The 21,791-nt window shown below is 43.4% G+C and overlaps 1 protein-coding gene across 1 annotated transcript in view; it reads right to left on the bottom strand.

Annotated features, from left to right (window-relative positions):
• Window positions 1-12,998, bottom strand: part of PGM5 (phosphoglucomutase 5) — a 103,659-nt gene extending 90,661 nt beyond the window's left edge. Inside the window, exon 1 of the mRNA XM_075931677.2 lies at window positions 12,491-12,998. Within this exon, the coding sequence (XP_075787792.1) occupies window positions 12,491-12,751 (261 nt within the window). The 5' untranslated portion in view covers window positions 12,752-12,998. The remainder of the gene's footprint in view (window positions 1-12,490) is intronic.
• Window positions 12,999-21,791: the final 8,793 nt, after the last annotated feature.

Below are 21,791 nucleotides of genomic sequence, written 5' to 3'. Positions count from 1 at the left end.
ACAAACAATGGTTTGAATTCTATAGTGTGAAGTAGTCATATGTGGTCAAACTGACTACTCCTCTTAAATATTTCTTACAATGATGTGATTTAAATTAATACACACTACTACCCAATTTGGCCTTAACCTTAAAAAAAAAAATTAACCCTCAGTAAAAATTCATTAACTTCACCTATGCAATTTGCTGAAACATTTAATTAACTTATACTAATTGTAAAGCATTTTTGTACCAACTATTCCATAATTAAGATACCTACTTATACCTAAACATACGCAAATTAGACTTTTTAGACACTATTGGCCAAATTCTGCTTTCATTTACACAACTGGGAAGCGGGAGTAACTCCTTTGAAGAAGCAGGATTTGGTCTCAAGTAAACAGTAAAGCAGAACCACCCAGACTTTGGAGGGTCACACAGGCCATTTGCCAAGAACAATATTAAGGCCCCAGACCTGCTATTGGATCCACATAGGCAGAACTATGCACCTACACAGAGCCCCAGGGGGGAAAAATAATCAAGGGGACCTCACACAAGTGGAAACATCAACTGTGTGGATCCGATAGCAGGGCTGGGGCTTTAGTTAGCATAAACTGAGAACAGATAGCAACTGCTTTTCACAGAGTGGTCTTTCAGCTGGATCACTGAGATCATGCATGCTAGGGCCTACAGTCGGTGAGTCATACCTCTGTATCTAAGTCAAGGGTACCAGTGCCCTAGCTGTAGAACACTGTGACCTGCATTTGGCCTGCAAGGTCACTCTTTGGCTACTCCTGCTGAAAAGAGCGTGAACCTCCAAGCTATATTTGAACGCAGGAGTTCCTGTCCATTTGTAAAACAGAGCAACCTTTCAGGGGGCAACAATTAAACACAGCCTCAACGCAGTCAGAATGAAGTGCAAATCCATCCCAAGATTACAATTTCAAAAACCTTAGTCTCGTCCCCGAATCAAACACTAGTTTCAGCTCAATATAAATATAATTCAAGAATCAATCATTAATATATGGATAGACAAATATAAGAGAGTTCTAGCTAATGGGAAACAGGCAGCTTGTAAAACCAGTGAGAGAGGTTAATGCCACAGACAAGCAACAAGGCACTGCATGCAGAAAATTAAAAAAACATTTCTGGCTTGATTTTTTTTAAGCTGACTCATTTTAAAAATGCCAGAGGGCATCTCTTTAAAAGAAAAGGTATTATTGGAGAGCACAGTTTCTTCAAAGGAGCTCTCTGTCCCCTTCTCTGGCTTGGGGAAAGCAAAGCTAAGCCATCCTCATCCTCACTGTCTGCTAAATGGGGGGACTCAACTAGTGTTACCAGGTAGCTTAAAAAAAAATACCGGACATACCTGACCGGGGGGGACGGAAGGAACCAGCCGGGAGGGGAGCAGGGCTGGCTGGGAGGGGGTGGGGGGACGGGAAGCAGGTCTGGTCTGGGGGCGGGGGGGGGGAGACGTCAGGGGCAGCGGGGTTGGCCAGGGGAAATGGGGGGGCAGCTGGCAGGAAGCAGGGCTGGTTGGGGGGGGGGGGGCAGCAGGGCTGGCCAGGGGAGATCTATTTGAGACGGAAGTTTAAGGGTCTGCAGCGAGACACAAAGAACTCTGCAGTCACTCACTGGGCAGCAGGGTAATATAAAGTGGAGAAACTTGTGGGAGGCCTATAAGTGATGGAAGCCTGGGGCATGGGAGAAAGATGCAGGTTTGGAGCAAGCTCCTGTGGTTGACCCTGACATCAAGTAGGAACTAGATCTCTGAGGAGAAGCCCTGGGAAGTGTGGCTTGTTACCAGGAAATAAATTAATGGAGATTGCCTATCTCCTAGAACTGGAAGGGACCTTGGTCATTGAGTCCAGTCTCCTGCATTCACAGCAGGACCAAGGACCATCCCTGACAAATATTTGCCCCAAATCCCTAAATGGCCTCCGCAAGAATTGAATTCACAACCCCGGGCTTAGCAGGCCAATGCGCAAACGACTGAGCTATCCCTCCCCCTAAAGAAAGATTAATAGTAGGAAGAAGTCCAGAGGCAAGGTGTTCTAGGACCTTGGCTGTTTGTCCTAGAGTCCTTGGACTAGAACCAAGTGTAAGGGGTGGGCTGCTTTGACTTCCAGTCACTGGTAAAGTGGTGTGAAGCCACTTAACTTTGGGGGATAAGGACACTTGCAAACCCGGAGAGGAGGATGCAACAATGACTGGGTCCAGAGCAGCGTTCCCTCTAAACTGCACGGCAGCACAGGCCCGCCCAGTCAGAGGCTCAGAGCGCTATGCACAGAGCTGACTGACTGGGCAGGCTGAGTCATAAACTGTGCTGCCACACAGCTAAAAGGGAACATTGATCTAGAGCCACTGGACACAACGTGTAGAAATTATTTGTCAGACTTTTGTTTGTTTTGCTTTCCATTGCCCTGGAAGATGAGGACTTAAATAAGATTCAGAGGGTTCAGAGTGCCAAGTGACGAGATGAGAGACTGCCAAAGGCCTGCCGTGAGGGTTGGCAGGGGCACTAGAGAACACAGAGTTGCTAAACCAAACTCAGCCACAGAAGTGGGGTGGGGGGAAGGCAGCACTAAGCCTACTCTTCCACAGAAAATTCTGACGGAGGAAGTGGTGGAAAATTTACACAGAGAGATGAAAAATTAAAGAAGAAAAGAGAGACAGACAGAAAAGATGGGCAAAAGACTAGGGTTGAAATCCTGGAGCTAGAATATCAGCCCAGAACTTTTGAGAGACATAACCCAAAGCACTATAAAGGTTACTAGTACTAGTGAAACTTTTCCTTCCAAACAAACCCTGGTTTTAAATAAAGAGCCTCACAAGGTTGTGAGAAACGATACAAAGCAATTTCTCTATCTTGCATCTTAAATGAAAGTTCCTGATTAAATGGGAAATGAAGCTGTCACATCTTTTCAAATCAGAAGAGATATGGGCACTAACATGTCTTTGTTCTATTTCAACAGAATTAGTTAGAGCTACAATAGGGAATTGTAACTCATGGCATCAGACATCATGAAAGTGAGCAGGATGGCAAGTCACTTCTCTTACAGATACTGAATACACAGCATTCCATAGGGAACCTTGCTTCCTGAGACCACAACTACAGTTGTAGGAAGATCAGTGCTCCAGATCGATCTTCTGGCATTTGATTTAGCGGGTCTAATAAACACCTGTTAAATTGAATGCTGAGGGTGCCCCCATCGAGCCCAGAACTCTTTGCAGTTGTGAGGATTAAGGGAAGTCAATGGAAGAGTTTCTTCTGTTGACCTCCCACTGTGAGGCCACCCCAGAAAAATAGGTACAAGGTATGTGGACTCCAACTACAGTTTTCATAGCTGGAGTTCCATATTTTGCATTGACTTTCTCCACCAGTGTAGACCTGGCCTGAAATTAATTCAGAGTTCCTTGGTTATAAACCTCATTGGGAAAAAAGTTCCCCTGCTTTTCAGTGCCAAGCGCTCTGGAATTTTGTATCTTGCAGTATTTGAATGCTCTGTGGAATGTGACAGAGATAATTGGATGCTAATTCAACTTTTGCTACTGAATGCTAGGTCAGTTATTTGTAGAAGGTGGAAAAACCCTGACTCTCCATTCTCTTTGGACACAGTTCAACAGGCTGGAACCTTTCAACTCTATAAAAATCTGTGCAGCTGCACTTTGATAAGGACGAAATTCACTCACCTAATTTGTGCTTGTATGGATTATGTAAATTGGAAAGTTCAACAACTAAACTAAGCACAAAATACATTTTTCCCCAATCCTTAAAAGTGCAGACATATGGTTTTAAGCTCCTTTTTCACTATCCATCACAGCTTTGTGCTTTTAAACTGTTCAGAACATTACATTTGATTAACTGATCTTTCTATCTTGAGATTTGATTTGGATATTAACCTCGCAATTTTAAGCTGACGCTATTCAGAGAGACGACACATGTTTTTATTGGGAGGGGAAAGCAGGGGAAGAAAAAAAGATTTCAAAGCTGTGATTTTTAAGTATAAAAAGTCTTCAAGGAGTGTTTTATTCTACTGCTACCTAGAACCGACTGAGAAAAAAATTCTGCAGAAAATATTGATGAAAAAAACAAAAGTTTTTTCACCAAGCAACAAAACAAAAACACATACATTTTGGGAGCAAAGTTAAAAGTTTCTATGGAAAGCAGACATTATCCATGACAATGTTCATTTAGTTAAAATCCCAATTTTCTGTTGAAAAACAGTTTTTCACAGAAAACTGTTTTTAACAAAACCATACTGGATGCAGTATATGTGCATTTAATACAAATATCTTCTACTGAATTTTGCATCTGCTAAATAGATATTTTGGACAATGTGCCAGTCTCATGAGATCAGTCCTTCCATACATCATCCTAAAAAGGATAAAATCAGCCTCCACAATATGGAACTCAGTGCAAGCACTACATACAAAGCTAGTCATTTGTGCAATCAGCCAAAAAACATGAGGAGAACTCAATTTTATTTACTCCTAAAACTCAGACTGTGTGTCATTTGTGCATTTTGATGGAGTTGCATGATTCCATTTGTGTGATTCTGGACTTTTGGCCTTTGAATTAACTATAGTACTGCTGGAATCCAGAACTTAAAAAATCTTCCATGTGCCAACATTTGAAACGTTGTCACTTAACTGCTGATTTACAGACTACAAGGAGCAGTATTAAAAGTGCTCCCCCCAGGCTGGACTGAGTGTTTACATTTTAGTTCACAAAATGTGAAACAAAATGGGTGTTTTGCTAATTGACAACATCTACGGTACTTTATGGACATATAGTGCGTTTCAAATCTTTTAAGGCATTTGGACAATCTCAAGTGAAAGATGCTATATTATCATTTCCTTCATTCAAACTGCTTAACAAGCATTTATCACTTTCCCTATGAATAACTGCTGAAATACTATTCCTCTGGGACAAAACAAGGAAGACATTTTGCCCTGAAAAATAGCTTCCACCTATTGTGGCCTGACAAATTTTTTTCCTGGAAAATGGACAAGTTAAAAAATTTCATCCACCAAGAGACAAGAGGAAACCACCAGAATCCCAAATGAGCATTTGCTATCCAGATTGCAAGAAGAAAGGCCAGCATTTTCACTGCTACACCACATACTGCTTTATACCACCTAGTATTGTGCAACAAATAAAAGTAAATAGAAAAATATTCTGAGTTGTTTTGAATTAGATTCTGTCCTTTTATGGCTTCTTTTCTGCCTGTTAGGCTGCTTTTAGAAAGTATACCATTTCCCTCAAGATCCTTATATTGGTGTTGTCACTTAACCCCCAAATAACACTGAGAGATTTGAGAAAATACAGAATTACTTGACAGATTGCAAAACAGTTCCTGTTAGCCCACCCAACTCTTTAGACATGAATATTTCTTTAAGGAACACAGAGGCATGTGGAAAACACATATTAAAAATGTCTGTTTTGCATCACTCCCTCCCTCCTCCCACCCCCCTTTTTTTTTAAACTAATGAAGCATGTAGAAAGGCTGCCATCTATGGCAATGACTCAATCTTCAAACTACAGCTGTCAGAGATGTGTGCCAGCTTTTAAACAGAGTTGCATATATACAAGCCAAAGGGAGTTGACAGAATTATACTTCACAAAATGCATGAGAACAAGTCTGAATCTATGGAAGTGCTAAAGTATGAGTGTGCATCTATTGCAGATCAGGGTACATTACATAAACATCTGTGTCTTGTTCTGTGTCATCAAGAAGTTATATATGTATAATCTGTTCAGTTGACACTGAAGATACTAGACTCCCATTGAAGTGGATGCTTTAACTGCAATTAATGCATAGGGGCTGGCATAAAGTGTGCTGAATGCCCTGGCTTGAAGTGGTTTCCATCATATATAGGGCGTACAGTTTGATTCACTGGCTCTTGACACTCCCAACATAAAAATTGTTCCAGCGCCCTTGAATACAGAGATCTCTTCTCGACATCAATAACGTTGAGAGTAGGGATGTGAAAGTGTAACTGTGTACACGATTAGCTCATCGGTTAACCTTCACAGTTTCACACAGGATCCTGGTACACATGGGGAGCCAGCTTAAAAGCCAGCTCCCCATGTGCACTGGCTCTGGGGGAGCTACCTGCTGCCCCATGTGTAACCCTGTAACCAATGACATTTTCAACAGTTACACAGTTAAATAAATTTTAACATCCCTAGTTGAGTCAATATATAAATTTTGATAACTAAAATATTTGTGCTGTATATTAATGTTCCCGCTAATCTTTTCCATCCATTGTGCGGAATACATTTTGTGATTGCACCAAGGCAGGTGCAAATATAAAAAACACAAAACCTAGCTATGGGTACTCTGCTAATCAGTTGTGAGGCATATGAATCTCTCCTGCATGGCTGCACTAACACTTGACTTACAAGGAACACTGATTGTATATCAAAATGATCACTAGTGCACAGAACTCATCTCTTGGATCCTCGTGTGAAGCTCTGAAGTACCCCTGTGTAAAGGCCTGAAGGCTTCTTTCACTTATTAGCCATCCCCTATGGAGCCTCTTCACTCAGGAATTTTAGGCACAAACACCGACATTCTATCATGTCGCAGATTCTGCATGTTTTGTGTCAGAAGCGAACATTCAGCTGACATTTAGTTCTCTTTAAATAATGGACTCTCAGATTTATTGAGCTGACATCAACAATCTGGGTTGGAAAAGTCAAACTCGTGCTCATTTACCCATTTCTAATTAAAGCACTGATAATACATCCCTCACTTCACTTGATACTGCTATGGCATGAAAAACATACCTCTGGCACTCAAAGATTTCAACTGCTGCAAGACTATAATCATTTAATGTTCTTTATAATACTACACTCTGAGTTGTATTCCATATTCATTTCCGTCACTTTGCATTTAGCATCTGCAGCAGGAAAAAGACCAGACTTTTAGCAAACTGTTGAGGCAAAAGGATGGCTACCCTAACAAATATTTTGCCAGATTACTTTTAAGCATGGCTGCCACATGCAGCTGTGCATTTTCAGACGATACAGCAGATTAACATGGAGTCACTTAATGTTTTTTTTATTCTCCCAGTAATCTCTCACATGCTTCAGTCAATTAAACTTAAAAACACATGAAACAAGTAGATTAGGTCCTGAACACTGTGGATCTCTACTTTCATATCCTTTACCTTGGCCTCCCCTGTTTTGGTATGACTGAGCGGCATGCAGCAACGAGGGGCAGAGACAGTATTATTTATACAGGACCATCAAGGTGCTAGGTTTACACGAAAGATAACAGAAAATACAAACAATATTGTATTTAAAAAAGACAACTGGAAAACACCCAATGCAGCTGGCAAGCAAGTTACACTGCTGAACTTGAGCAATGGCAGTATGTCCCTCTCTGTGGAACACTACTATGCAATAAGGGGATAGGGAGTGCGGGATCAAGAACTTCACTGCAGGGTTCCTATATGCCCACTGAGACCTAGGGACCCCATCTGTAAAGAGTAAACTGAATCTTACCATATACTCTGAACCAGGAATCAACCAACCATAAGCTGGCTAGTCACCCATAGCAAATGGAACCATCTCATCACATTGCAATAAAAATAAGCGGGGGAAGAGGAGGGACGATCACCTTGGTTCCTTCTGACTTTAGGACACCAGTGCAAAATCATTGCAGTGCTGAACTGGAAAGTAAGATCACGCCAAAGGTGCTTCTCCTACCACAAGGTACTGCCTAGACTACTTCTTTCACATGGCTATTGAAGCAGTAGGCAGGTGCAGAAAGCAAGATGGGATTCCCTCTATTCCTGCAATTGCTTTTTTGGCCAAATCATAGCATCCTGGCTCTGCTCAGTCTCTTTCCCCCCCAGTCCAGCCCATCAGCTGGGCATCTTTGTCAGATGTGATTACTAGCTGGTCCCAAATAGGCCTTCCACATGCTGCTCAGGAGCACAATCAGAAGCTAGCCCCTCCCCTACTCTAGTGCACATCTTGGCTACAGTGTTGAGTAGGTCAGGGCAGATTATGGCTGCTATATGTAGTGGGACCCTATAGACAGACTACCATGTAACTCTCAAAACAAGAACATGTGGGCACCCAAGCCCACTGAATGACAACACATTAGAGCGGATAACAGAAAGTATCATGATTTACCATAGCACTGGCTGCATCTCCTCCAGGGTAAAGATGAAAACTGAGTTTGACAGTACAATCTTGCCATCAACCTGCTGAAACTGCTGTAGCTAAAAGCTCTGAATACAATACAATTTCTTCCAGGCTCCCCGAGTTTCCGTTAAGTATTCCTGGGACAGCTCCCTTTTCTCCCTACACTCAGTGCCTCTCCTTTGAGTGAATTCCTTCTCCCACAAGGAGAGGGCTCTTCTGCCTTCAGGTGTTCTCTCTTTGTCTCCTCTACTTCCATATTTAACAGAGATCTATCTGAGCAAACATGACAGTAAAATAGCTATTAGGGATGTAAAATCCCATTTAAATGTTAACCGGTTATGTTTAACCAGCCCACCGCATAACAATGCAGTGAGCCCAGACAGGCAAAAGCAGCCCCTCACCCACGGCAGGCAGGGCCCGCCATACCATGGCACAGGTTGCTCTGACTGGGTGGGCACCAGTTAACCACTTACCCTCATAAGGCAATGCTTACAGGTAACCAGTTAACAAATTACCCTTTTGCAGCCCTAATAGCATGTCCTCAGGAAGGTTAAGATACTTTACCAGCAGATATATTTTCACTGTAAAAGCGTACAGCATATGATTAGTATTACCTCAAAAATCTGAAATAGGAGATTTTTTAATTTACTGTGATATTGGAAGAGTTAGATGTGTAAGTTTACTGTGGAGGTGAAGAGTCACTGTGTGTGTGGAAGCAGTAGGGTATTTGAATGTCAGTGTAGGTTTATTTACTTTAAGTTGCAATGATTGTATGGTTAGGGAATGTATCAGACTAATCTAAAATCACAGGATTTTGCATGGAAATTGTGAGGAGCAATCCATTCCCTGGCAAACATGATTTTGAGCGACAGAGCTCCCTCTGTGTTTAACAAAACTTCCCAAAATTCAGCAGGGAGAGCACTGCTCCAATAAATCACAGAAAGTTTGTCAAACAGTCTGCACTGGCCTTTTTCAGGCATCTCAAAGAGTGGTGGGAAAGGGAGGGAAGAATGAGGAATGCCAGGCTGAGGGGAAGGAAAAGTAGTATGGTAGGGATGTAGGTATCTGGCCAACGGGGAAACATACCCCTAATGCGACCTGGATTATTGACGCATCAGTCCCTGATCCTCCAACTCCTCAGTTTCCTAGTGCCCACACTCCTACTGGCTCAGTCCCTTTGGCCTCATGGTTCCTCTGCAGTCCCTGGTTCCCACAAATGGAAGATGCTTACTGACCCACATTAGTATTTGTGGCGCTAGACTCAGATCCACAAAGGTGTTTAGGCTCCTAATATCCATTGACTTCCATGTAGATCAGGGTATTAGTGGCCAGCTCAGTTACACAGGAGCACAGCTCCTACTGCAGCATACTGATCCTGGCTCAGTATGCTTGGTGAGCCCTAACAGAGCTGCCCTTTTGCCTTTTCCTCCAACAGAGACCTTACATGCCTATCCATAGCCTCATTCAGCCTGAAGTCACCACCTCACACACCACCATAACTGCATTCGTGTTCATGCCCCTGAATTCTGCACCCCATGCACAAAATTCCCTGCTGCCCAAAGCCCTGTGCCCTCCTCCAGTAAGCTCCATGTGTATAATTTGTGTCTGTTTAGCAATCATGAGCTGATAGACATGAGAGATTATGAATCTGATTTTTAAAATCTGTTTTCACCAAAATAACTTTTAAATGTTAATGTCACAGCAGAGATATTGTAAAGATGAATTACTGGGTATAAATTGAAATGTGCACAATGTTTACTTTCGAAGTTAAAAGAATCCAAGGAAAGGACTGAAAATAGGGTTTTTTTAAAGGTTTTCTGACTTTTCTTTGCAAAACTTAGTAAATAATTACTAAAGATTACACAGTTAAATTGTGACTGTCTCTTCAAGAATTATTGCGACAAATTTGGAGAGTAAATTCAATCATTAAAATATAAAACAGAGATTTTAATCTTGTTTTAGGTGGAAATTTCAAGGCAACATTAACTATGGCTACATTATCAATATCTCCAGAATAAATGTATGTACCTATGTGTATGTTTGAAAGAATTAATCTGAAGAATTGATCATTTTATGCTTCTCTGAGATTTGACAGCAGAACAGAACGCATTGCGGACAACTACAGCACTAGTCAATACAAATAATTTTGTTTGCTGCACTTGTCTTTTCCCCGTACATTTAGGACTAAAAGCAATAGAGAAGGAATTATTTTCATGGCGATATACACAAGCACATGGTCAAACCATGCAAGTGCTCTCACTGTGAAAAATAACTTTACTTGAGCAGTCTTGAAAAATACTAATTCTGCCGTAAATACAAACCTTGTGAGTACATACACCTCCTAAAATTTCAGTCATTCCACAGGGCTATTTTCTCAAAAAGCATTTCTCACTTCCCTGCTTATCCCAGCCCAAAATAAGGCGTCATCGCGCATTAAATGACCAGAGCAGTCAACACCCTGGTTATACATCAAAAAATCCCTACCCCCTCTCAAGTCGAGCAATGCATCCTAAAGGGCATATCAGAGAGCATTAAGGCATACAGCTCACACATTAGATACACATATTAAAAGGTCAGATTAAAAGCAACCCTTTACATTGTTAATATCTGTTCAATACCACCCACATATTAATGCACTTCTTCCCTTCTTACATGATTTGTCTATTTCTGACTGCTCCTTTATTCCCTCATTACTACTGGCCTGTGATATTAGATTAAAAGTTCTCTTAGGCAGGAACCATCTTTTCCATCGGGTGTATTAAAGTAGCTAGCACAATGGGGCTTTGATTCCTGAGCGGGACAACTGAGTGCTACCACAATACAATAAAAACAATAATTAATCCAAACTTTTCCTGACTTTGAGGTGATGAAACTCCAAATACCACTTATATGTTTTCCTCTCAGTTTTAAGTGCCATCTGCTTCATTGCCAACACATAAAATATGAAAATACTCAACAAAACAAAACATTTTGGAAACAGACAAAGCAATACATGCTCATCAGACCATCTATGGTAAACAAGAGGAAATTACTGCCTTTGATAAGTGGGATTCTGGTCATGCATCTGCTTCTTTGTTACTGTAGTAGTAAACGACAAGTTAATGCCATCTCCAAGTCAAAATAGCACCAAGTCACTACATTTTGAGACAAAAATATAAGGAAAATAATGGGCAAATGTGGGGGGGGGGGCATTTAAACTTGGAAGAGGAGGGTGATAAACACGGCCTGGATCTATGACAAGGAGGGATATGTGGGTGCAATAAGTAGAAGAGTGTGGGAGAAGGATTATCACAGATGGGCAAAAGATGGTGTGGAAGAAACAAAATTTGTTGCAATGGGTGAAACAACTGGAAGAAGAGTATAGTGGGTGAAGGGGTGCTAAAGAGTGAGTTAAGAACAGGGAGAACATGAGTGCCAAGGCAGACAAGGGAGGGAATGGACAGATGCAGCATATGGAAAAGGAAGAAAGAATAAAGGACTGGAGTAGGAAGGTGAGGATGAAAAGCGAAAGATCATGGATGAGTGCAGACAGGGAGGGGAGAAGGAAAGAGAAACTGCAGTAAACTGATGGATGAAGATGGGGAATAAGAAGTTGTAACCTGTGCAGGAGCAAAAGAAGGTACAGAGATGCACTATGTGGATGGACATAGTGATGATAGCGAAAAGGGTACAGTTAAGGAATGCTCCTGGAGGACAGGCATGAAAAACATGAGAATGCAGCAAGTGGAGGGATTGGATAATTTGATGCAGAGTGTGTAAGGTTCAGCACACTGCCACCATAAATGCTGGAACTAAGGGTGCTGGGGGTGCTGCTGCACCGACAGCTTGAATAGATTATCATATACAGGGAGGGGGCAATGGGTGGGGATGCTGCTGAGGCCCTAGGGGTGCAGAAGGAGGGCAATGGGTAGGAGTGCAGAGGGCTCAGGGGCACTGAGGGCAGGGGAGACAATGGGTGGAGGGGCAGAGGATCCAGGAGACCCCAGAAGGTGGGGGCAATCAGTGGGGGCAAAGAGGGCCCAAGAGGCACAGAGGGGCAATGTGTGAGGGCACAGAGGTGTCAGGGGAGCAAAGGGCAGGGGGTGCAGCAGACCCAGAGGTGATGGGTGGGGATATAGTCGGCCCAGGGGCACATTTGGGAGGGGTAACGGGTGGGGGCGCAGAGGGTGGGGGCCCAAAGAGCACAGGTGATGGGTGGGGATGCAGGGAGGGAGCGCAAAGAGGGTCCAGAGGGTGGAGGCGCACGGGCGGGTGGGTCAGAGGCACCAGGGGCAAAGGGTGGGGGGCAGGGGCAATGGGAGGGGGTAGGGGGGAGCCGAGCTGGGGTGCTGCGGCGCGGGCGGGCTCACCCCGTTGGCCGCCGCCATCTGCACGACGATCTCGGTGGCCGTCCGGCTGAAGTACCTGCCGTCGCTGCCCACCACCATGGTGCAGCCCTGGCGGTCGCGCAGGTCGATGGAGGAGAGCAGGCTCTGCACGAAGTTGGGCAGGTAGTTGCGCTGGCTCTCGAAGAGCCCCGTGGGCCGCCGCAGCCCCCCGCCGCCCGTCGGCTTCTGGTCCGGGTAGGGGGCGGTCTGCACGGTCAGCACGGGGATGGGGCTCCCCTCCATGGCGGCGCCGCCGGGACCTGGGCTCCCCACCGCTCCCCGCGGCCTCTGAGCCGCGCCGGCCGCGGCGGGGGGGGCTTAATCCGGCCCCCGCCTCCCGCGCGGGGCTCGCCCGGCTCCAGCGCCCCGCCCCGAGCCCGCCGGGCGCTCGCCTCCCCAGCGCCCCGGGGGCAGGAGCAGCCCGCTCGCGCCTCTCCCGGGAGCAAGGACACGGGCGCCGCGTGCCAGCGCCGAGCCGCAGCCCCAGCCCGAAATAGCCCTGGCGCGGCTGCGAATTGTTTCCCCGGCCGGGCTGGCACGGGGGGGGGGGGGGGGGGGGTGTTTCTGAGCGTCACGCATTTGTTCCAGGGGATCACGGGCTGTCAGGCTGGGGCAGGGCAGCGCCCGAGACTTTTCGCTTGGGCGGCACCAGCTCCCCGGGCGTCCCAAGCAGGAGGGAATCCCCCCCCCCCCTCCCCTTGAGCTAGGGCGGCAGCGTCCCCATTTCACACAGCGCGAACCTGGGGGGGTCCCCCCAAGGAAACCCCCGGGAGATTCAACAATGTAACGCGCAGAGGGGAAAGGACGCGGGAGCGGGCTGAGCTGCGGCAAAAGCCAGCAGGGGGCTATTGAAAGGGCTGGCAGCACCCGGGTTGCAATAGGCCAGTGCCTCAGCCTGTAAGAAATTGTTAAGTTAGTTCCACCGCTGGTAAGGAGTAACGTGAAATCAAACCCTGCTTCTCCCCCCCCACGCTTAATTCGTGCTCAAGCAATTTTTTCCTCTCTCTCTCATGCATCCAGGCCAGAGGCTGATGCAGCAAGCAAAGGAGCCAGGGCGATGAGTTGCCAGCCTAAAGAAACAGCAAGCCTTGGCACAAATTAAGCACTGCCCTTAGCTTTTCCCAACATGGCCTGCTGGCACACAGATGTTCTCAAAGGGCAGCATGTCAGAGAGCTCTGCCCCACTGCAATTCCTCATTAAACTCATGGCCAGGTTAATGGATTTCAATTCTAATCATTCCATTGCCCAGGAATAGTTTGAACAAGAGCTCTAGCCAGGAGCTGAATGCCAACTGGTCTGGACATAGGAGTGGTAGCCGCTTGGTTTCCCTCCAAGCTTTGCCTCCTTCTGTAGATCAAGGGACAACCCCTTGATCTACCTGCCTGAGGTTTCCCAATTAGAAAATTAAAATCTTTTCCTCACTTGAGTCCTCGCAACATCTCTGTGAATTGAGAATTAACAGGTATAGAGGTACTTGTAAGTGTAAAACCCTTCAAGCTGTGTCTAGACTGGCAAGTTTTTCCGCAGCTTGCCAGCTGTCTACACTGTCCGCTTGAATTTCCACAAGAATACTGACGATGTCATGTAAGAAATCAGTGCTTCTTGCGGAAATACTATGCTGCTCCTGTTCAGGCAAAAGTCCTTTTGTGCAAAAGCTTTTGCGCAAAAGGGCCAGTGTAGACAGCTCAGATTTGTTTTGCGCAAATGGCGATCGGGGCTTTTTTGCACAAAAGTGCGTCTAGATTAGCACGGACGCTTTTCTGCAAAAAGTGCTTTTGCGGAAAAGCATCCGTGCCAATCTAGATGCTCTTTTCTGCAAATGCTTATAACGGAAAACTTTTCCGTTAAAAGCATTTGCGGAAAATCATGCCAGTCTAGATGTAGCCTTCAGTGTTTTTATTCTTATTGATTACAGGCTAGGCAGCGCTGGTAGCCTACAGTAAAATAGATGAAAGTTAAGGCAAGGAGACCCATTTCCAATTGCTTATGACCCCAGCAAACTTTAATTATTTGTGCTGAAAACTTCCATGCCAGCTGCTTGGCTTGGGCAAAAATTATATATTTACTTACTTATTTTTAAATTTCAGATTAAATGATTCAGCTATTTTTGAGAGTGAAATTGGCAAAACAACAGTTTCCCCTATGTTAAAACACGCTTACATTTGGTTAGGAAGCTCTAGCCCCTCTACTTTGGAGCAGGAACTTGCAGTTTTGTAAAATAGTCATCTTGGTGTCAGGGATGTGTCTTTTGGGGTTCCCATTAAAATCTGACCAAAGCTAAACAAGTTATAGGCCCTTGAAAAACCTTTAAAAAACCTCAGTGTGCACATGGTCAGTAGACACTTGTGAGATTTTTGCTGATTAAATTATCCAAAGAGTCCATCTATAAGGATCAAACAATAACCTGGGACTGTAGAGAATGAGCAGGATTTATTCTGTAATTACTGCTCCTGGCTGTTGAGACCTCCTCTTGCACTGGAGGCTGCCTATATCACTCCCTCTCCCCTGCAGCAGAACCGAGGCCACTGTGGGGGAACCGACGGGGTTTCACTAGTTGCATGTTTAAAGAATATAAATTAGCCTTGGATTGATATGTGAATTGGAAACCGGAAAAGATTTTTACAATTGTTTTGTGCAAAGTGTATTTTCAATGAAAACATGGACAACACTAGCCAACTAATTCTTATTGTGACATATTTTGTGGTCACAGTCTCACTTCACCACGGAACTGGGGTTACCAATTGCTTCAATGGTGGAAACAAGTAATAAGATAAAAGAATTATTGATTAGAGCTGGTCAAGAACTTTTAACAAAGTGTTTTTCATCTGAAATTAGCAATTAATCAAAGCCAAAACTATTTGTAGGAAAGGGATGGTATTAACTAATCTCTTGATTTGTTTAAAAGTTGATTTAAAAAAAATGGTTGAAACATCCTTTTCTCAAATGTTTTAAAACAGGTCAAAATTACTTTTGTTTTGAAATTTGTTAGTTTATATGTTTTTAAACATTTGAAAAAACATAAAAGATCAAAATGAAATAGTTTGTAATTGAAACAAAAACATCTTGATTCACCAGATCAGATTCCCCCACTCCCATATAATCTCAGTCTGTGAAAGTTTTTAAGGGTTCAACTTCCACTCCAGGATGGAAAAATTTTCTAAAATCTTGAAAATTCTCATGTAACAGGAAAACCATTTTCCTCCAGCTCTATTAAAGAATAGGAAAAGCAGGCTAAACATTGTTTTGTCTGAGAGTAAGGTTTAGAACATTGGCTTGGCAACAAAACTTTATCAAGAGCAAGTATTTATGATCTGCTGAGAATTGTAATCCTGAAGAGTTGTTTTCTCAAATACTTCCAAAAAAGAGCTATTTTCCACACAGCTGTGTGGGTTTCTATTATTGAAACACAGCCATTTCAGTGTATTAAGGAATACTTTCACACAGATCTGAATTCAGAATGGCTTGTAAAAGCCAAGCTACAGATTGGAACAATAATAATTCTTTAAGAATATAATTGTCATATCTACAACTGATTTATTAAAGCTGCAGCCACTGTTAATCTTATATAGTATTAAAATAGGTGATACTGATGCCTACCACTGGATGTTAAACTAACAAAAAATCCACTGAGTATTAAACAAATCAGAAAAACATGTGACAATGATATTCAGCCCTAAACATTCATATTAAACCACACAATCCTGTACATTTTTGGAAGTTTAAGATTAAATGTCTAACTCAACCCCCCTAAAAGCAATGAGGTGCAAATTAAGACTTGTATTCTGTGGGCAACTTAGAATTAAGTTTTTATTTGCAACTTTTCATTTCTGGATATACTTACTGGCTGTCTAGACTGGCATGATTTTCTGCAAATGCTTTTAATGGAAAAGTTTTCCGTTAAAAGCATTTGCGGAAAAGAGCGTCTAGATTTTTTTGCAGTAAAGTCCATGCCAATCTAGACGCGTTTTTGCGCAAAACAAATCTGAGCTGTCTACACTGGCCCTTTTGCACAAAAGCTTTGCGCAAAAGGACTTTTGCCCGAACGGGAGCAGCATAGTATTTCCACAAGAAGCACTGATTTCAGACAGTAGGAAGTCAGTGTTCTTGCAGAAATTCAAGCGGCCAGTGTAAACAGCTGGCAAGTATTTCCGCAAAAGCAATTTGCCAGTCTAGACACAACTCCTGGATGTAGTTCTGCCACTCTTATTTACATTAGATTGTTCCATAGGAAAACCTCAGGAATGCTCATGAAGTAAGAGACTACCCAGTCTGAGTAAAGGTGCTAGAATCAGGCCCTGTCTGAACAACAACATCATTGAACATCTCCTGCCAGCGTAGGGAGGTAACAGAATTGAGCGCAAGCAACTAATTTCTCTCTGACCCCACTAAGTCTTGTGGCAATTCAGCAACACACATGTTGGCTAAACTACCTTCCCAAACAGTGTGACCAACATTTCTCCTGCCTCCTTAACTGGAGCTTGAAATTTGCTCATATGAAGGTCAACAGTGGTGAGGAATCAAACTATAGTCTTATATAGCCACAGTAAGCCCTCCTGGGAAAAGAGCAGTCATTATTGCAATATTTCCATGTGCAAACAGGCTATTAAATGGACGACTGACTACTCCATCTGTTTCAAGGTTTCTTAGATCTGGTTCACCTGTTACTCATTGCTTACCTAGCAGGAAAAGGAAGTACATTGGGAATCAGAACAGATGTGTCAGGGCTCAAACCCATTTATTCCACATGCTGGATTTGCAAAATGGCTGTTTAGACAGGAGAAAGGATTAGTACCGTAAGGACTTCTGAGGGAGGTCTGAAATCAGATAATGTAATGGCTATGCCCTTATATATTACAGCTGCAGATTTGTCAGTCTGCCTACACTGGCCTTGTGGCAATAAGGGGTGGAGTGAATATTACTTGGGCTCCATTGTTTTAGCTGTTATATGATCTAGGTTTTCTTTCTGCTGTTTGGTCTATCTTTTTTTTAACCAGGTGTTAGGAATAAAAATGGCAGGTAATAGTTAAAATAACCCATAAACTGTATATAAAATCTGAGGCATTTGCAAGCTACCAGTGTCAAAGCTATAAAAGTGAAGCATGCTCTCCCTCACTGCTAGAAAAATCCTTCCACAGGTATTCAGTATTTAAACAAACAGGCTACAGCTACACTGGCATGATTTTCCGGAAATGCTTTTAACGGAAAAGTTTTCCGTGAAAAGCATTTTCGGAAAAGCGCATCTAGATTGGCAGGACGCTTTTCCGCAAAAGCACTTTTTACGGAAAAGCGTCCGTGGCCAATCTAGACGCGCTTTTCCGCAAAAAAGCCCCCATCGCCATGTTTCGCCAAATCTCTTGCTGTCTACACTGGCCCTTTTGCGCAAAAGCTTTTCGGAAAAAACTTTTGCCCGAACGGGAGCAGCATAGTATTTCCGCAAAAGCAATGACAATCTTACATGAGATCGTCAGTGCTTTTGCGGAAATTCAAGCGGCCAGTGTAGACAGCTGGCAAGTTTTTCCGCAAAAGCAGATGATTTTGCAGAAAAACTTGCCAATCTAGATACAGCCACAAAGAGTGTCCCGGTTGGGATTTACGTCTCTGTGCAAGATTTCTCCTGTGCATAGAAATTATTCCAACCATTTCTGGAAAGCGCAGGAGGAGAAATAGACCCCTCATTAATTATACTTGGTACAGCAACAAAGTAAGGGTACATCTTCACAACAGCATTATTTCAGAATAATTGACATTCCAAAATATCAAAGAGCACATCTACACTACAAGCCTTTATTGTGAAATAATGTTGATCTGGAGGACTTCGTACTCTGATTCCTGCAACTCTCATTTTATGAGGAGTAAGGGAAGTCGAAGGAAGAGTGTGCTGGGTAGACAGTGGCTAAAGCTGAGATAAGCTATTTCGACTTAAGCTATGCTATTGACATAGGAGTTGTATAGTTTAATTTGACTTTAGCCCTGCTGTGCAGACATACCCATGTGAGGAAAAGTGGACAGGCAAGGTGCTAGAATAGAGTCATGTGGCTAAGGCTTAGAGCAGATGATGTGCAGATACAGCTAAAATACAACAGAGATGTTGAAAGTGGGTCTTACACAGATCGTTCACCAGCAAGAAGGGTGCATTATAAGTATATTTAAACAATCTGTTCAAACTAATGAACTAATTAAATTCCATGGGTGAACCACAACAGTCTGAATGCACTTAGATCTTCTTGCATGTACTTTTGTTGGAACTTTCCTGCTTGTGTGACAGGGCATGATCCTAAGTGAGGTAGAACGCCCATATCTCCCATTGAAGTCAAGCAATTTACACCCAGTTTCCTGATACAGATGTACAACACATGAAATGCTATCATGTGTGAAATCTCATGTATACTCTCCACCCTCTGTCTCTGCTGTGCAGCAGAGGCACATTCTGTGTGAGAACCTGTTCAAGCTGCCAAGAATCAACATGTTGCCAAATGGAGATTTAGCGAGAGATTTCCCCATATAATCTACAAGTCATATGCTTCCAGTTATGGCTATCCTGTCTCATGGATTAAAGGAATACTGGAAAGCTTCATTCATTTGAACGGAGTTCTGACAGTATATATATTTTTTAAATCCTGTGTGGAAACAGCCACAATTAAAGGTTTAATTTTGAGAGGCGATGCAAGAGAAAGCACTGCTCTAGCTCAAGTCAGAAAGAGCAGCACATGCTCTAGAAAAAAATCAGCCCCTCAAGGCTATTATGCTCAGATAATATCATGCTCTATAACCGTGACAAACTATGCCTTATGGATGGTGCCAACTGAATGGCCTTCTCCAAATGGTCTCCTACTGGTATGCCTTAGAAGCCTGGCAGATATATTATTTCATAGTCTAAATTTCACTCCTCCAAGCTGGCATTAAATTAGCAATTCACTGCATAGCTTAAATCCTTCCAAATTTTAATTTGTTTAATCCCATATCAAATAAAACTGGAAAACCCCCCTCAACGATAGCTTGAATATAAGAACTGTACAATAGTAATACAGTAGTGGAACTTAATCCTTAAAAATGTCCTGGTTGTTTCTTTTAGCTGCCAGCTTCTGGGACGCTTGTTAATTATGGCCACCAAAGAGGGCTATATTTCTAAACATCATAACAGGTGATCGCATAAAACAAAGGCTGAGATTGTAGTACACAACTACAGCATGTCCTATAGTAGGCTCTGTATTTGATTAAATTAAAGAGAATATTAAGTTTAAAGTATGCAAATGAAAACACCATCCCCTTGAAATTAACACATTCGAAAAATCTGGCAAATATCAATGTTTAATTGTCTAGTATAGTGATTCTCACTTTTTTCCATATTAGAACCCTCGTGCCATTTACCTGGATGGAAAGGTCCAGGTCACAGACATCCAATTGTAACCTCTCCATTCCTTACACTGGGATTAATGACCTCCAGGTTTTTCCAGCCAAGGACATAACAGGAAGCAGCACTGTGCTGTGTGTAGGGCAGCAGAGTGGATCTTGAGAAGCCTGGGATCTAGCCACAGCTCTACCATCAATCTGTGCCTTGAGCAAGTACAGTAATAGTGTTTCTTTTTCCCCATCTGTAAAAATGATTATAATGGTATAGCCTGTCCTTGGCAAAACAGTTTGGGTGTGTCTATACTACAGGGCTTAACTCAAAATAAGCTACGCAAATTGAGCTTTGTCAGTTGCATAGCTTATTTTGAAATTGGGAGCGTCAACACAGCACTTATTTTGAAATAGAGCACTCTTCCTCTGACTTCCCGTACTCCTCATACAAGGATGCGGACGCATTGGAGAGGGTCCAGCGGAGGGCAACCAAAATGATTAGAGGACTAGACCATATGACTTATGAGGAGAGGCTGAGGGACTTGGGTCTGTTTAGTCTGCAGAAGTGAAGAGTGAGGGGGGATTTGATAGCAGCCTTCAACTTCCTGAAGGGAGGTTCCAAAGAGGATGGAGAGAGGCTGTTCTCAGTAGTGACAGATGGCAAAACAAGGAGCAATGGTCTCAAGTTGTGGTGGGAGAGGTCCAGGTTGGATATTAGGAAAAACTATTTCACTAGGAGGGTAGTGAAGCACTGGAATGGGTTACCTAGGGAAGCAGTGGAGTCTCCATCCCTAGAGGTGTTTAAGTCTCGGCTTGACAAAGCCCTGGCCGGGTTAATTTAGATGGGATTGGTCCTGCCTAGAGCAGGGGGCTGGACTTGATGACCTTCTGGTGTCTCTTCCAGTTCTGTTTTTCATGAGATAACATGATCTTGGTAACTAATTGACCGTTCATTATCAGTGGGAAATAGGTCAATGGAGGGATGATAGGAGTTACTATAGAGAACTTTCTGGGTGTCTGGCTGGTGAGGCTTTCCCACATGCTCAGGGTTTAGCTGATCGCCATATTTGGGGTCAGGAAGGAATTTTCCTCCAGGGTAGATTGGCAGAGGCCCTGAAGGTTTTTCGCCTTCCTCTGTAGCATGGGGCACAGATCACAGCTGGAGGATTCTCTGCAACTTGGGGCCTTCAAATTATTTGAAGGCTTCAATATCTGAGATATTGGTGAGAGGATTATTCTGGGAGGGGTGGGTGAGATTCTGTGGCCTGCACTGTGCAGGGGGTCAGACTAGATGATCATAATAGTCCCTTCTGACCTTAAAGTCTATGAGTCTATGAGAGGGTTACAGGAGTCGAAGTAAGAAGTCCTCCAGCTTGACAGTATTTCAACATTATTTCTAAATAACTGTCTGCTGGGTAGACATCGTCCAAGTTGTTTAGAAATAATGTTAGTTATTTTGAAATAACGCTGTGTAGACATACAATCTCTTTAACTTCCTGTTCCTGGCTCTGCACCTCTCCTTGCCCTTCCAACTTAGTTCTTAGTGATTCTCTTCCCCCACCCCTCTTTTTCCTCCTTGCCCCAATTCCTCATTGTTTGAGCTCTTCACCTGTCCTCACTTCTGTTTCCGCCCCTCTCCTTATTGAGGCCGCTAATTATCCGGCCATTTCTCCATTCTGCTAGTCCTCTGGCATTACAGCACGAGGCAGCTCCTGATTCTTTTCTCTACAGCCATGGTGTCCAACATGCTAGCCACAAGCCACTGGTGGCTGTTTGGCCAGTTGAGTGTGGCTAGTTGGCTTAAACAGTATGGCTAGTTCACTTCAGAACTGTATGGACACCCCAGCTCTCTGGGAGCAGTGACTACTTCAGGACCCCAAGCAATGCTAGGGTAGGATTTACAAACTGAGTCTATAAAAACAGAGGTTACGAACATTTAAT

Source organism: Pelodiscus sinensis, chromosome 6, assembly GCF_052426305.1.
Source record: "Pelodiscus sinensis isolate ZL-2025 chromosome 6, ASM5242630v1, whole genome shotgun sequence".
Lineage (NCBI taxonomy): Eukaryota > Metazoa > Chordata > Testudines > Trionychidae > Pelodiscus > Pelodiscus sinensis.
Note: the sequence above shows the minus strand (reverse complement) of the source record. Positions and strands in the feature narration are given on the sequence as shown.